Genomic DNA, 18,078 nt, shown 5'->3' with positions numbered 1-18,078 from the left:
TGGCTTCAGCTACATAACAAGTTCAAGACCAGCCTTGGCTACATAGTAAGACCCTATTTAGAGACAACAAAATGGGGCTGGAGAGATGCCTCAGTGGTTAAGAGAACCCAGGTTAAGTTCCCAACATCCGCACGGCAGTTCACAACTGTCTATAACTCCAGCTCAAGGAAACCTGACTCCCTCACACCGATGTGCATAACACAAAATTAAACAACAGCAAAACCAAATAAATAAACTTCTACTTTTCCCTTGTTCGTCTATCATCTGGTTGTCTCTTGGGTCCACGTTAGAGAGACTCAAGCAATAAAAATGGCTGCTCTTTTCTTTCACCCCAGTGAGAAAGGACATTGCAAAGCTGTGTCCATTTTCCTCCATTCTCTGATGTTCCCTGGAATCAATGCTTCAGTAAACTTAAGTGTGAGTAGATATACCTTGAGTCATCAAAGTCCCCAAACTGAATCCCCAAACTTAAGCATGGCCTTGGGGACCTCCGACCCCCCCACTGCAATGAGAAATGTACTTTGTGGGACAGGATGAGGGAAGAATACATGACAGTCAAATTCCTTTTAAATTCTTTTTTTTTTTTTTTTTGGTTTTTCGAGACAGGGTTTCTCTGTGTAGCCCTGGCTGTCCTGGAACTCACTCTGTAGACCAGGCTGGCCTCGAACTCAGAGATCCTCCTGCCTCTGCCTCCCAAGTGCTGGGATTAAATTAAATTCTTATTAAGAAGTATTGGGCGGCAGAGAAAGGATCAATACAAGTTCAGTGCTAGCCTGTCTACACAGGAAGCTCCAGGCAAACTAAGGGCTACTACATGGTGAAACTCTGTCTCAAAAATAAACAAACCAATTACTACAGCCAGCCGGGCGTGGTGGCGCACGCCTTTAATCCCAGCACTCGGGAGGCAGAGGCAGGCGGATTTCTGAGTTCGAGGCCAGCCTGGTCTACAAAGTGAGTTCCAGGACAGCCAGAGCTATACAGAGAAACCCTGTCTCGAAAAAAAAAAAAAAACAAAACAAACAAAAAAAAAAAACCAATTACTACAGCCTTCAGTTTAGGGGCTGGAGAGACTGCTCAATGGTTAAGAGCACTTGTTCTTGTAGAGGTCCCAGGTTTGCATCCCAGCACCTACATGGTGGCTCACAACTGTCCATAACTAAAGTTTCAGAGAATCCAATGCCCTTTGATAATTTCAGAAGCCATCAGAAAGGTGCACTACAGACATACATGTGAACAAAACACTCATACACATAAAATAAATCAATCCAAATTTTTAAAAATAATTTAATTTGCTGGGAAGTGGTGACACATGTCTTTAATCCCAGCACTCAGGAGGCAGAGACAGGTGGATCTCTGTGAGTTCGAAGCCAGTCTGATCTACAGAGCAAGTTCCAGGACACCCAGAGCTACATAGAGAAGCCCTTATATTAAAAAAACAAAGATAATAATAATAATAATGATAATAGTAATAAAAAATAATTTAATCTTCAATTTGGAAAGATGAGTCAGTGGGTCAAATCTCTTGCTGTGCAACCTTGAAGACCAGAGTTCAAATCCTAATACCCCCACACACCCCAGGGCTATGGGATGGTGATAAGAACATTACTAGGGCTTGCTGGCTGCCTAGCTCTGGGTTCATGGAGCATTCGCAAAGTAAGGTAGAGAGTGATGCGACCCTCTGGGTGTCCACCCCGGTGTGCACAGGCACCTGCATACACAAAGGCAAATAAACACAACATACAGACACAACTTTCCCCCCTCCCTCCCCCTTTCTCTCTTACACACACACACACACACCTTAAACACAGGTGACCGAGGCTTGGGATGGTAAAGGTATCTGCCTAGTGTGCAGCAGGCTTTGGGCTCAACTCCCCAGCACGTCACAAAAATAAATAAGAAGCCAGAATGTTGAGCGTTGAAGGTGATTGGCTGTTGTTGCTGTTACTGTCTCATTGTTTAAAATCAGGAAGAACTGTGAAAGCTCAGTGGCTCTGAAACCTGAATTCTGAAAACAACAGCAAAAACCTTTCAGTACAGGGATTTTCACATACACAAAGCAGAAAGCCCAGGGATGCCAAAGCATGTGCACCTCCTCTGACCCCTCGCTTGTTCTTTAACTCCCCTGCTTCCTTTCAATCCCACTATTCTATGTAACCTCCCCTTTCTACAGAAAACCCCCACAGGCCGTTACCTGCCCCACAGCAAAAGATCCTTTTCTTTGACTACACAGCAAAGGGTCCATAGGCTGTCTCCCCAGAGCACACCATTCACAGCCATGTAAATGAACATGAGTGCCTTCTCTCAGGAAAAGGTTGGGGCTCAGAGTATCTGATCTACTTCAGAAACACAGCTACAGGACACGATTACAAGAAAGGCCAGATCAGCACAGAAGATTAATTCCCTAGAGACCAGCTCTTTACTGTTTAAAAATGGCCCCAAATAACTGAGCTCGTATTGGATCCAATTTAAATACATAAGCAAAGGCTATTAAAAACAAAAAACACAGGCTAGCAAGATGGCTCCCTGGGTAAAGGCACTTGACTCCAAGCCTGACCACCCGAGTTCAGTCCCTGAGACCCTCAGGATTGCAACCCCTGTAAGTTGGCCTCTGACTTCCACAAACACACTGTGACTCATGTGCACAAGTTCTTGCTTACATGTACACACGAATAAGCACATTTAATTTATTTTTCTGTTAAATCTTTAAACAATAGGGGAAATTAATCATGAATTGGATATTAGATGGCATTACTGAATTACTTTTCTTAGCTATGATGTTGATGACACAGAAGAAAGTCATTCTTAGGAGACAATATCTTCAAATTGATTTTAATAATTCAGGACAAAGCTGGGTGGTGGTGACACATTACTCCCAGCACATGGGAGGCAGAAGGCAGGTAATCTCTGTGAGTTTGAGGCCAGCCTGGTCCACAGCATGAGTTCTAGGACAGCAGGGCTATACAGAGAAACCCTGTCTTGAATCAACCCCCCCACCCACCCCAAAAATTTCAGGACAAAATCATAAATAGATACACTTATAAGCATATAAAATGTATGTATATTCATATGCATGTAAACACACATATTAAAAAAAAAACCTGTATCTTCCACACCTCTGTCATTTCACAACCCTGAAGACAGTGAATGACCTTAAGAAGCAAACTGACAGGGCCTCAAACAGTTCCCATCCACAGCCAGGCACACTGTGTGGCGAAATGCTTCACCACTATCCTGTGGGTGTGATGGATTCTGCAGCAGCCCCTTCTCCTTTGGGAAGAAGGGCTACCTTCTCTCCCTGTGACTATGGCCACGATGACGTCCCCTCCCTCTCACCTGGATTCCTCAGTTTTAGAGGGAAGGAAGGCACACCTAAATGATTAAGATTTTTTAAAAAACAAACTTCAGATTTAAGAACCCAGAACACCTGGAGACCCTCAAACACCATCTAAACAGGCAATGTCTCTCCTTGGTCTTTAGTCCTGTGTACCGAGTAACGAAAAGCATACGCACGGTGGTGAGGTTTAACTTTCAGAAAGCACAGGAACTCACTGGCCTGAGAAGGCTGAGTCTACTGAGATGTTCCCCTCTGAGGGAAAGGGATGCCTGGACCATGAAGGCTCCACACTGGACATGGCCTTCCTGAGTACTGTCTCCCTACATAGCCTTTTGCTCCCTTTAGCCCTTCATGCCCCTGCATTACTTGAGATGGAGCTATGAGGACTACAGCCCTCCATCTTCTCAAGATGCTAGCCCTTGAATAAACCTGATCCCTTCCCAGTGACTCCAGTACCCGACACTTGGCTTTTAAGAAGAGTGGCCAGCCCAGTAACACTTTTAATTCATTTAATTAATTCATAAATTCATCTCATGCCTTCCCTGACTCTAAGTGGGTGAGGCTTTCAGTTCTCCAACCAATCTGAACACACATCAACGGTTCTTTCTTTAATTAATAATTAAAAGAAAATCTTCACGCCGGGCGTGGTGGTGCACGCCTTTGATCCCAGCACTCAGGAGGCAGAGTCAGGCAGATTTCTGAGTTCGAAGCCAGCCTGGTCTACAAAGTGAGTTCCAGGACAGCCAGGGCTATACAGAGAAACCCTGTCTTGAAAAACAAAACAAAAAAAAAAAAAAAAAAAAAAAAGAAAGAAAATCTTCGACACAGTTCATTTTCTGCCTCCATAAGTCATCATTTAGACTCTTTTAAAAATGTACCCTTAGCCAAGCACAGCACCACCCGCACAGCTTTAACCCCAGCACCTGGGAGGCAAAAGCAGGCAGATCTCTATGAGTTACAGGCTAACCTGATCAACATAGTGAGTTCCAGGACAGCCAGGGCTATATAGTGAGACCCTGTCTCAAAAAACAACAAAAATGCACTCTTGACCTCGGATACTGGCACATTTGGGAGGGTGAGAAAGGAGACTCACGAGTTCAAGAACATTCTGGCTACATAAAAGCCAGAGTCTGGCTCATAAAAGCATGAGTCTCTCTCTCAGTGGGTAAAAGTGCTTGCCACAGAAGCCGGACAACCTGAATTCAATTCTCAGAACTCACATAAAAAACCTGGGTGCTGTGGCATGAATCTGTACTTGAAAAGAGAGGCAGCCAGGGGAACTGCCTGGATGTTCGCTGGACAGCTAGCCTTGGGGTACTTGGTGCAGCAAGAAACGAGAGACTGTGAAATCCTGCCTCAACAGCTGGAAGGAGAAATCCTACCCCAGCAAGTTATTCTCTGATCTCTCCACAGGAGCACAGGTCACGCACAAGCTCTCACGCTCACACACACATGTATCATAGTCACATGCACATCACACACACACACACACATCACACTCACACGTACATCACACACATTAAATACCAGCACTCAAGAGACAGAAGCAGGTGGATCTCTGAGTTCCAGGCCAACCTGATCTACAGTGTGAGTTCTAGGCCAGCCAGGACTACACGGTGAAACCATGTCTAGGAAACAATAAAATTCTAGTACAGACTAAATTATTATTTTTCTAATAAATCAGAAATCAGTCACCTTTGGGGTTGGGGTCAGGAGTCGTCACTGACTAGAAAGAGGCATTGTGGGATGCTTTGGTTTGACAGTGATGTCTTAAATCTTGACAAAGGTTTGGGTACACAGGAATGAGCACCTGCCAAACTAAGTGCAAGTTTAAATGTTACTCTTATTATATGCAGGTTTTGTTCTGTATAAATTACATCTTGCATGAACTATATGTTAATATTAAACTCCAGTTAATGAGTATTTAAGAACTGTCTTGACGTCTGCAACTTATTTTGAGCTCCACTAAAAATCGATGGGTAGAAGTCACAGGCATTGTGGCGCATGCCTATAACCCCAGTCCTTGGGAAGCTTACAGGGGAGGGTCACCAGTTCCAGGCAGCCGGGAAATACACAGTGGGGCCCTGTCTCAAACAAACAAATGGAAAAAAGACAGAGAAGCTGGGTTTCAGGTATAGGCTTGAGTGTAGGCTCAACCCCAATGCCACAAGAGAGACAGGAAAGGGGAAAGATCCCAGAAACAGTGGGATAATCCTGGCACACAGAAACCAAACACAAAAAGGCTTAGGCGTTTACAGCCAGCCTAAGCTACAAGACCCTGCCTCAAATATTTCATCCCAGTCTGCACCCCCCAAAAGTATAAAAATTGTTAACAAAAGAATCTAGATGGTGAGTATACTGCTTTTCACCATGAAATTCTTTACTTTGCTATTATTTTTTACTATAAAATTCATGAAATTTGCTATGTTCAAAATCTTATAATAAACTTTCAGAAAACAATAAAAGTAAGTATTATCCTATATTTTATTATGAAGAAATATTCTCACCAAGTGTGGTGTGTGGTGGTGCATGCCTTTAATTCCAGCACTCAGGAGGCAGAGGAAGGGTTTGGAGGTTTGGAGGCCAATCTCATCTACATAGTGATTTCCAAGATAGACCATGACTCAAAAAAAAAGAAAAAGGTAAAATATTTTCTCAGACTGGGAAGACAGCTTAAAGAGTATGCCACAGAGGCATAAGAACTTGAGTTTGGGACCTCAACACCAACATAAAAGCCAGGCATAGTGGCACGTCTATTGTTCCAGCTCTATGGAACTGAAAAAAAAAAGCACATACTAGGGACTCTCTGGCAAGCCACTGTAGCTAAAGTGGCACATATATATACACACATATATCATGTGATGGTTTGAGTAAGAATGCTTTCTTCATAAGAGTTATGTGGTCATGGTGTCTCTTCACAGCTATAGAACAGTGACTAAAACATGGTGGAAGATGACAGAGGAAGTGGGCATGTGGCCAACCTCTGGCCTCCACATGTGCACCTACACACATACCGAAAAGAAAAAAAGAAATATTTTTCCTAATAATACTGTCATCCTCCCTCTATATAGTAGGTGTCTAGAATGAATTCCTAAACAAGAGACTTCCACCTCAGAGCCTGCCTTTCACTCACCTTTCAACATGAGCATGACAAGGAAAAGCAGAGAGAGGCCTCCCCACGCGAACAGTGCTAGAAAACTCACATCCCAGAAGCTGGGAACCAGGCTAAGTAGTGAGAACGGTGAGCTCCGTACTCTTAGCGCAGACCCACATACTCAGAGCCTGCGAGGATGGAGGCCATCCACCAGTTCTTAACAAACCATTAGGGATTCTGATGCACTCTCATGTTTGGTAGAGTAAAAGAGGGGGGCGTGTGTGGTCAGTGTAGGTGTCTTCCTCAATCACTCTCATCACATCATTTTTGAGACAGGGTCTCTGACTGTACCTGAAGCTCTCCCACTAGTTATACAGCTCACCCGTGAGCTTCAGGGATTCTCTAATGTTTAAGAAGCAAAACGTTTTTCTGGACAAATAACTTAATATTTGGGGAATATAGTCTAGTAGAGTATGTCACCCCAAAATCAGCCTTTAGGAGACCGGAACCCATCACTCACAATAAGACGGAAGGAGACAAAACGCAGCACTGGCCATAAGCCTTGACTGAGGATTATTTTGAGCTGATTATTTTGAGCAACACCAGACACAGCTTTGAAAACAGAGCAGAAGTTGCTCCTTTATAAGAGAAACTTATATTGCATTGTCTTTATTTCTCCAAAGACAATCATCTCTGAGGTATCCTCCTCTTCCCTCACCCCCACCCCCGCCCCGCAGAGCTCAGTGTGACTCCCCACAACAGACCTTACCACTGGTTTCTACCTTCTTCCTGCTCACCTTCCTGCCACAGGCTTCCCAGCACTGCCATGAAAGACTTGATTGAAGTCAGAGCCCTAAGTCACCTCTTAGTTACTAACGGCTCTGGGGATCAGCATGAGATGCATATTAATGACCTTCTGGGTGGTTTTTCCTGCTAATCTCTTCTCATCCAGACAGTTCAAGCTAAAAACTCAGAAAAAGGAGACACTTTCCTTTTTTAATATTCATTTTATTATCAGTGTGTGTGTGTGTGTGTGCGCATGCGCGCATGTGAGTGAGCCATAGCACACGTGAGGACAGCACAGGACAACTTCATGCAGTTGATTCTCTACTTCCATCTTCCCATGAGTTCTGAGAATTAAACACGCATCATCAGGCTTACAAAGCAGACACTTCCACCCGCTGAGCCACCCCATTATCTCTCTGACCTTTTTACTGTCTGAGACAGGGTCTCACCAAATTGCCCAAGCTGTCCTTGAACTCACTATGTAATTCTGGGCTGGGAATGAACTTGCCATCCTCCTCTCTCAACCCCCTCTACAATCCCCAAGCAGATGGGATTACAGACCTGTTCTACTAAGCCTGAGTCAGTCCTTAAACTGACTCAGGGATAAGATATTCAATGATAATTATCTTTTTGTTGTTGTTGTTGTTGTTTTGGTTTTTGTTTTGTTTTGTTTTGAGGCAGGGTTTCTCTGTGTAGCCCTGGTTATCCTGGAGCTCTCTCTGTAGACCAGGCTGGCCTCATATCCACCTACCTCTGTCTGAGTTCTGGGATTAAGCCTGGCTTCAATGATAATTATTGTCTTAGGCAGGGTTTCTATTCCAGCACAAACATCATGACCAAGAAACAAGTTGGGGAGGAAAGGGTTTATTTGGCTTACACTTCCATTCTGCTGTTCATCACCAAAGGAAGTCAGGACTGGAACTCAAGCAGGTCAGAAAGCAGGAGCTGATGCAGAGGCCATGGAGGGATGTTCCTTACTGGCTTGCTTCCCCTGGCTTGCTCAGCCTGCTCTCTTATAGAACCCAGGACTACCAGCCCAGAGATGGTACCACCCACAAGGGGCCTTTCCCCCTTGATCACTAATTGAGAAAATGCCTTACAGTTGGATCTCATGGAGGCATTTCCTCAACTGAAGCTCCTTTCTCTGTGATAACTCCAGCTTGTGTCAAGTTGACACAAAACCAGCCAGTATAATTATCTTACTCATATGATCTAGAAAAATATATTTGATTGCTCAAAAAGTGGTGATAATAAAAAGAAACATGAAGAATTTTTTTAAAACTGCCTTGTGGATAAGAGGAGAATAATTGGCATTTCTAAATTAATGTAATATAAAATATAAGTTATTATATTTGTGTGTGTGGTGCTAGGGGTTGAACTTAGAGCCTCTCATATGCTAGGAAGTGCTCTACCACCAAGCTATATCCCAAGGCCCATAGTTACCTAATTTAAATGCAATTTTTTTTTCAACAGGTACTTGATCACTTTGCTGCACACCTGAAAGTCTAAAAGTGCTTATATTTCATCCTAACCAGAATAGTCTGTAGACTTCTTTTTGCTTGGTAGACCTGGGAGCCTTACACTGAAGGCATACCAGCACTGAACGACATTTTCAGCCCAATTTTCTTTTTATTTATTTGTTTGTTTATAAACAGGGTCTTGATATGAACCATAAACGGGCCTTAAACTATGGTCTCCCTGACTCATCCTCCGAGAGCTGGGATTATGGAGTATGCACCACCACGGCCAACTTCACCCTCCCTTTTGGATGTACATAGATTCAACATTGAAATAATACTATCTCACGTTCTCCGTGGAGTTGTCTGAGTAATAGCACCACTGGCATTGCCAGTGGAAGGTTCAGCCGGTGATGGGGGTGCACACCTTTAATCCCAACACTCAGGAGGCAGAAGCAGGTGGATCTCTGAGTTCAAGGCCAGCCTGATGGACAGAGTGAGTTCCAGGATAGAGAAACCCTGTCCGAAAAGAAAAAAAAAAAAAATCAAATAGAAGATACTTTGTTCTCTATTTCTCTGTTCAAGGGTAAACTGAAAAACAAACAAACAAACAAACAAGCACAATAGTATGTATTAGAAACAAGTGTTAGCAAGGCCACCACTGGAACTGAGACTATCCATACTAACCTGAAGTTGGCAGTAAGGTGATTCCCATGGCACAACCTCACCTTGCTGTCTACTCAGAAAAGGCCCTTGGGCATCACACCCACTGGCAAAATCCTTATCAAGGGATGGGCCTTCACAACTGTCAGGAAACTGACTATTCCTGTTACAAGCATGACAGGCACTCTGTAAGCTGCTGTCACCTCTCACCCAGAACAGTGCAATAGCGTCCCAACCTTGCCTCCTACCTCCACCCTCATCTCCATTTGTGTGTGTGTGTGTGTGTGTGTGTCTGCGTCTGTGGTATACACCCCTGAGTGTGGGTGCCCTTGGAGAGCGGAGGCTTCGGATATCCCTGGAGCAGGAGTTCCAGGTTTTGTGTGAGCAAAGAACCAAAATCTGGTCCTCTGGAAAGGCAGCAAGTGCTCTCACAGCTGAACTCTCTCCAGCCCAACCCCCCACCCCCACCCCCCACATATAATGCTTGACAGTAACCTGAGGACTCTATTAAGTTATGATTCAAAGGAGTCCCCGTAGCTAACAGGTCTGAAGGTGGGAATGGAAGGAGTGGAGAGAGAGTAAGGGTCTGTGCGGAGGCGGCGCCGGAGAAGGCCTGACTTTAAGTCTGGGAAAACTTCAGGTCACAGCACTGCAGGAGTGAGGAAATCCACTGATCTCGTCCTTCACTCTCGTGTCTCCTAGCCATATATCATGGCTCAAACCCAGCACAAGAGGCAAGGGAGCCTGTTAGTACAGATCTACCTCCTGAGGCAAACCTAGAGATCTGTGGTGAGTATGACTGGTAAATACAAGCTCTGCAGCCAGTGGCTTCACATCTCAATTGGCCCTTTCTTTTTGTTTTGTTTTGTTTTGTTTTTTGAGACAAGGTTTCTCTGTGTAGCCCTGGCTGTTCTGGAACTCAACTCTGTAGACCAGGCTGGCCTCAAACTCAGAAATCTGTCTGCCTCTGCCTCCCAAGTGCTGGGATTAAAGGTGTGCGCCACCACTGCCCAGCTCAATTGGCCCTTTCAAACTCAGCAGCCGCAGGCCACACTCGATTCCATCTCATCTTGTGTCTCCTGGCCTGCCCTTGCCTGGCAGACTCCCACCTCAGGCTCTGTGCACGCGCTTTCCCAGCCCAGAACACTCATCCACTCGGTCCATTGTGACCTGTCCCCGAACACACTTCAAACACAATCAGATCAAGCATGATATCCTTGGCAACCCTCACCTTACTGTGGTTTAAGCTTCTAAAAAAAAAACGCCTCTGTACCCTCCCTTCTCCTTGGTATGGGTGGTAGATCCGCCCTTGCATGTGTTTAAGCACCCGTGTTTAAGCACACACTCGACCACTGAGCAACACCCCCATTCCTCATGCTTTTCTTCTCTTAATTGGCTGACTCCCTGGCCTGGAGCAATTTCCTTAAGATTCCCTAAAAACCAATTTCCTTTGTTCACTGACTCATGCCAAGTGTTTGAGCAGAGCAGTATCTAGCACCTGAGAGGTTTTTTTTTTTTTTAATTTTCATTTTATTATTTTGTGTGTATGGGTGTTATGTCTGTGCACCACATCCATGAAGGGCTCCTGGAAGCTGGGCTAGGACATCAGACGTCCTGAGACTGGAGGTACAGACAGCTGTAGGCCACTTTGTGGGGTCCTGGGGACTGAACCCATGTCCTCTGGAAAAGTACCTAGGGCTCTTAACCACGGAGCCATCACTCTAGCCCTCAAGAATTTCCTGAAGAAAATGAATAGTGGATGCCGGGGCCTAGCAAACACAGGAGTGGATGTTCACAGTCAGCTATTGGATGTATCACAGGGCTCCCAATGGAGAAGCTAGAGAAAGTACCCAAGGAGCTAAAGGGATCTGCAACCCTATTGTTGGAACAACATGATGTACTAACCAGAACCCCGGAGCTCTTGTCTCTAGCTGCATATGTATCGAAAGATGGCCTAGTCGGCCATCAATGGAAAGAGAGGCCCATTGGACTTGCAAACTTTATATGCCCCAATATAGGGGGATGCCAGGGCCAAAAGAATGGGAATGGGTGGGTAGGGAAGTGGGGGGCGCTATGGGGGACTTTTGGGATAGCATTGGAAATGTAATTGAGGAAAATATGTAATAAAAATATTAAAAATAAAAAAATAAAATAAAAAATAAAAATAAAAGTGAATTGAGTTAAAAAAAAAAAAGAAAATGAATAGTGGAAAGAGCTCTTTCCACTCCTTACAGGTTTTACCCCTGTTATTAAATTCTTAATTACTGTTTCATAAATGAAGGTTTCCAAATCATGAGATAGAAAGCGAACGGCAAGCATTGATCCTTATTGCCATGACACAAAACTGAGCTGTCAGTAAATCCTCAAGGAAGCTCTGGTCAAAACCAAAAGATTTGAATGAACAGTATGATCGGTAAACAATCCCTCCCGACAACGTCGTTTCTGACCACTGTACTCTGTTACCCACCAACCAGATAATTCTCTGAGCCTCTGCCTTCTCTGTCAGCATGTGTTAAGGACTGAGTGACACAATGTCTGGAGAACATTTAGCACTCAGCTGGAACCAAATGAATGGTCACTGTGGTGATTATTAAAATGCAGAGGAAGCCATAAGAATGAAATACCACGTTATCTTCTGTCTTAGTCAGGGTTTCTATTGCTGCAACAAAACACCATGACCAAAAAGCAAGTTGGGGAGGAAAAGGTTTACTTGGAAGACACTTCCAGATCTTAATTCATCATTGGAGGAAGTCGGGGCCGGAACCTGGCGCCGTGAGCTGATGCAGAGGCCATTGGGTGCTGCTTATTTTATTGGCTTGCTTCCTTGACCTGCTCAGTCTGCTTTCCCAAAGATCCCAGAACCAGCAGCCCAGGGATAGCCCCACCCACAATGGGCTGGGCCCTCCCCCACTGATCACCAATTGAGAAAATGACTCACAGCAGGATCTCACCGAATCATTTCCTCAACTGAGGCTCCTTCCTGGCTAATGACTCTAGCTTGTGTCAAGTTGACACACAAACCAGCCCGTACATCTTCCTCCTAACTGCAACTCTTCATCCTAGACTTTTAAAATGTGAGCTGGAGAGCTGGCTCAGCAGTTAAGATAACTGACTGCTCTTCCAAAGATCCTGAGTTCAATTCCTGGCAACCACATGGTGGCTCACAACCATCTGTAATGAGATCTGATGCCATCTTCTGATATGTCTGAAGACAGCTACAGTGTCTCAAATAAATTATTTTTTTAAAAATGTGAGCTGTAATACTGACATAAAACATAAGACTCTATCATACCATTGGGCTTGTATCTGACAGACACTCTATTCTGACCTATCAGGACTTAGCATCCTCCCCAGCCCTGGCCTTGGCCTGGCCCTTTTCAGAGCATCCTGTGTCCATTTTTTTATTGCTCGTTATGCCTACTCAGAAGTTAAGTTGTTTTATCCTTATAGGAACCAAGCAAGGAAGGAACTTCAGCAGTCTACTGAAAAACAGCAATATATGTAATAGACAACAGATCAGAAAACTCCTGATGAGATGTTACCTCTCTACACAGATGGTTTTGTAAGTGACAGACTTAACTCTGATTCTGTTTTCTTCATTAGCATCCTGTATACCTTTATCTGCTAAGTCAGCCTTTCTCAACCTGTGGGTCATGACCACCCTGTCACAGGGGTCGCCTTAAGACTATTGAAAAACACAAGCTATTTACACTATGATTCATAACAGTAGCAAAATGACAGTTATGAAGCTTTATAAAACAGCTTTATGGTTGGAGTGGCCACAACATGTGGAACTATGGAACTATTGTAAGGGTCACAGCATTAGAAGGTTGAGAACCGCTGTTCTAAGTCAGATCAGTTAAAGATATAAATGGTGTATGTGTGTGTCCTGTTTAACCCTGTAACTTCAAAAGAAAAGGCGTGTAGTTGTCTTATCAACTACAGAAACACTGCTCTACCCAAGTAGTAGAGGCACATGTTCTAGCCCAGAACTTGAGAGGCAGAGGCAGTCAGATCTCTATGAGTTCGAGGCCAGCCTGGTCTACAGAGTAATTCCAGGCAGCCAATGCTACACAGAGAAACCCTAGCTCGAAAAAACAAAAACAAAAACAAACAGACCAAAAAAACCCAAATTGCTTTAAACCCTGCAAAGATTTCTGGAGATTTTGTCATTGATGAAAGATTTCTTTGCAATGTTTTATAAAAGACTTCTGTGGGACACAGTTAACTAGGTTAGAGAGCTGAAGCCAGGGGGCTGGTGAGATGGCTCAGTGGGTAAGAGCACCCGACTGCTCTTCCAAAGGTCCAGAGTTCAAATCCCAGCAACCACATGGTGGCTCACAACCATCCGTAACGAGATCTGACTCCCTCTTCTGGAGTGTCTGAAGATAGCTACAGTGTACTTACATATAATACATAAATCTTAAAAAAAAAAAAAAAAAAAAAAGAGAGCTGAAGCCAAAAAGTAAGTTCCCTTTATTACCCTAAAGCCCACAAGGCATTGACTCAAAGATCTGCTACTAGGTGAATAACCATGTGTCCAATCCCTTGCTCCGTTATGAATCTTTAGGGCAAGGGAGATGGCTCAGTGGGTAGAGGTGCTTCTTATGCAAGCCTGCCAACTTCAGTTGGATCTTCCAAACCCACATAGTGTGTGTCCTGGTATCAACACCTACAAACATGCCATACACACATTCACACACATAAAAACTGAAAATTGTATAGTCATTATTTGCTGCTAGTTTTGCCTAAATAGAGGCTCACAGCTTTAGATTGGAAAGATGAAGCCGGTCCCTCCACAGTTAAGCCTGAGTAGTGATCTTAGTAAGATCTTATTTTAGTAAGTGGCTGAATGCCGATTCCTTAGCGACAGGACTCATCCTGACCACTTCTAGTAACAGATGGGTAAACAGCTCTACAACAACCGATTTGGGAACAATTCCAAATGGAGAGTGAGAAAAATGAAAACTATTAACTCACTACTCACACCTTAAAATACTTTTCAAAATGGCATGTCTGGTACACTCTAGGCCTTAGTGAATCACAAGCAGTTCAAACTCCATACTTTTTTGTTCTTTCCGAACTATACAGTTTTCCTGTCTGTCTTGCCCAACCAGGCTCTTGCCTAGGGGCTGTTACCTTTTTCTGTATTTCCAGCGTTCAACAGCAAGTGCTCAAATGGTTACCCACCACGAGGTAGGCCTCAACCTAACCCAACAGGTCAGAAATTAAATCGATTTAGGGATGACATGACCACAGTCCGGCCGTTCGATCCCCTAGATGTCCGGAAACTGCGAGCATGTGAAGAAAAGTGAGCGGTCTGTCCTAGAACCTCAAGACATCTAAACAGAACGGAGCGGACTACCTGGTCCGCCCAGGCTGCTGTGGACTCCAGACACGAAACAAGATCCTTTACAACGTCCGAAGCTGAGAGATCAGGTGTACTGTCCTGTTCTCCAAACCCAACCCTGACAACAACGCTCTCCTACCCAAGTAAGCCCCGCAAACGCTCCACTCGGAAGCCCCAGTCTGGGCGCCTAGAGCTCGGGGGCGGGGGCGCAGTGCACTACGGGAGTTGTAGTTCCATGGAGAGTTTTGCACCGAGACGAGCTTACAAAAGGGACTCCTACTCCCAGAAGGCCCCGCGCGGGCGCCTCGCCCAGTCCTGCCACCTCACCTGTTCTATGGACGTGACTGTTTCCACTGAGTCGTCTTGCAACCGCTCCCGCGCGTGCTCAGGTCTCAGACTATACAGCGGTTCTGACCAAACAGGGGAGGAAGATGGAGGACAATAATAGGTGAAGGAACTCGAAGAAGCCATGATCGGGAGAGCTGCGAGCGCTGTATAGGACTCAGCTTCATCCAGCAACAACGCGCATTGAAACTCGAGCGGGCTAAGGCGCTACGGAAAGTCGGTAGAGTCAAAAAGATTTTGAACGCGAATCTCTCCTCCCACCTACACATCTTCAAGGAGTTACTGGGATACTGCCGCCCCCCGTCGGACAGATGAGCTGCTGCAGGAGATAAGCTTTCTGAGGAAAGGATATCTAGGATGCCTCGGTTTGTTATGCAAATAATAAAATAGAAAAAAGAAAACGTCAACGTTTCGCTCTCGCCTAATTGTAGCTTGCGATTTCAGCTGTTCAAGAACCCAAAGAATGTAACCTTAAAAAAAAAAAAAGCATTTCTGACATCTCTCTTGAGTGCCTCAGTCACGCTCTTAACTAGTAGAATTGCCATACACCTTTGGGTCCTTGACAGCCTCTTAGGAGAAGCCTCAGCTTTTCTGTGCATTAGCAGAATTGCAGGTCTCAATACTCAGAGATAGAGAAATGGAGTACTTCTTCTCCTTTGGAGGTTACAGTGCAATGGCAGAAACTAAAATACCATAAAAGAAATGAGTGTAAATGCATCATCCAAAGAAATATCAACAAATATTCATGGAGCACCTGCTACTTGTTCCGTGTCAGAGTCCAGGAATGCAGAAGTGAACAAAATTACAATGTCCTTTTCCTTAGAATACATCTGAATTTCATTTTTGAGGAATAGGCAGAATTAAATAAGTGAACATAAATATTTGATGGCTTCCAATTATGGTATGACAGAAAATAATAATAGAGTCAGGCCTGGACGGGTGGTTCAGCAGGGGCTGCAGCGTCACAGGATTCCAAGCACCCACCTGGAGACTTACAGCCACCCATAACTCCAGGTCCAGAGGATCTGACACCTTTTCTGGCCTCCACAGACAACATACACACAAGTAATGCATATGTGCACATGCAGGCAAAATACCCATACACGTTTTTAATGTTACTGTTTCATATATACATATACATATGTATATATTTGAAAATGATTTTTTCATGCAATGTATTCAAATCACAATTTCCCTCACCCAAATCCTCCCAATTTCCCCATCCACCCAACTCCACACCTTCTTTCTCTCTCTCTTCAGAAAACAGTTGAACAAAAAAAGGAAACAAACTAGAACTTTAAAGAAAAGAGAAGGCACAGTAAATACAGGCTCACACACAAAATGAAATTTTTGGAAATTAGAAAGGAAAGAAAATAAAAGTGTCTTTGAAACTGACAGAATAAACTGAGTTCTAATTAGATTTGGTGGCTGAGCCAGGCCCTTCTTTCTTTGGGTCTCTTAAGCTGAGAACCAAAGTAGTAGCCATCTATAACAAAACAATGAAGGACAGCAAAAAGACAGAACAGCATTTGAAGGAACATGCCATAAATATACTTGTGTATGCTTCGGTTAATTCTGATAACCCTTGAATGCATATTTCCTTATATACCCCACAAATACAATGTTAAAGTGGTGACTTTAGGAAAGCCCTGTGAGGCTGGAGAAACAGCTTAGTGGTGAAGAGCACTTGTTGCTCTTGCAGAGGACCCTTTTATTTCCCATCACCCTCACTGGCCACTCACATCTGCCTTCATCTCCAGCTCCAGGGATCCAATGCCCTCTTTTGACCTCTAAAGTACATTTGTACTCATGTGCATTTAACCACACACAGACACACAGACACACAAACACACAGGTGTAATTGAAATCTTTATGGGGCTGGCTCATTAGTAAAGAATATTTGATGCTCTTGCAGAGGACCTGGGTTGGGTTCCCAGAACCCATGTGACATTTCACAACTACCTGTAACTCCTTTAACTCCAGTTCTAGGCTTTTAAACACCCTCTCCTGGTCTCTGCAGACTTTCACACACACATGGTACATATACACTCTCAGGTGCACGCACACACACACACACATACACACACTTCAATCTTTAGGAAAAACCTACCACATTTGGACAGCAATAAACAAGGATTTTTTTTCCAGAACTTACATCAACAGGACTAATCCAGGAGCAGGAGGGTGGCTCAATACAATTTGTTGGACAAGCATGAGGACCAGAGTTCAGATCCAAGAAGCCACATAAGTGGTGGGTGGGTGGGTTATCTGTCTGCAACTCCAGCCTCAGAAGGCCAAGGCAGAGAGCACCCAGAACAAGCTGAACAGCTGGGTGAGTGAGTTCTGGGTTTACCTAAGAGACCCTGCTGGAATGATTAAGGTTGAAGAGGGGGTAAGGCTGATTCCCAGCATCAACCTCAGACCTTCACATGCACATACAAACATGTGCCCACAAACATACAAAGCCATGCATACCTATGCACACCATGCGCATGTGAGAAAGGAAAACAACCACATCAGGATAAAAGGTTCAATTATTTAAGATGAGGGGTTGTGGGAAAAGACAATAAATGTCCCGGGGCTGGTAGTATAGCTCATTGGAAGTACCTAGTGTGTGCAAGGTTGAGTTTGATCTCCACAACACATACAAGGCACATGTACTCTACTCCCTGCTCAGAACATTTTAACACTCTCCTATTCAACCCCAAGTCACATGTCTAAGATCATGCCTCTATAGTATTACACAATTGGTCATCTCTCCCTTCTGAGGCAAACAGTACTCAGATTCCAAGTGTGAGATGGAGACTCAGTGCTGGAGGCTTCATATGGGTATACACTATCATATGTCCATCTTTTTAATTTTCTTAGTTTTGTTTTAAGATTTATTTATTTATTTCATGTATATGAGTACACTGTCACTGTCTTCAGACACACCAGAAGAGGGCATCAGATCCCATTACTGATGTTTGTAAGCCACCATGTGGTTGCTGGGAATTGAACTCAGGACCTCTGAAAGAGCAGTCAGTGCTCTTAACCACTGAGCCATCTC

At 44.2% G+C, this 18,078-nt stretch overlaps 1 protein-coding gene across 1 annotated transcript in view; it reads right to left on the bottom strand.

Moving 5' to 3' along the window:
* The window catches only part of Fntb (farnesyltransferase, CAAX box, subunit beta), a 79,992-nt gene extending 64,760 nt beyond the window's left edge, over positions 1-15,232 (bottom strand). The window contains exon 1 of the mRNA XM_021178669.2: positions 15,012-15,232. Within this exon, the coding sequence (XP_021034328.1) occupies positions 15,012-15,155 (144 nt within the window). The 5' untranslated portion in view covers positions 15,156-15,232. The remainder of the gene's footprint in view (positions 1-15,011) is intronic.
* Between the last annotated feature and the right edge of the window lie 2,846 nt (positions 15,233-18,078).

This window comes from Mus caroli, unplaced genomic scaffold (genome assembly GCF_978045245.1).
Source record: "Mus caroli unplaced genomic scaffold, Mus_caroli_1 scaffold_14, whole genome shotgun sequence".
NCBI classification, from domain to species: domain Eukaryota; kingdom Metazoa; phylum Chordata; class Mammalia; order Rodentia; family Muridae; genus Mus; species Mus caroli.
The sequence above is the reverse complement of the archived record's forward strand: the minus strand, read 5'-3'. Positions and strand labels throughout refer to the sequence as shown.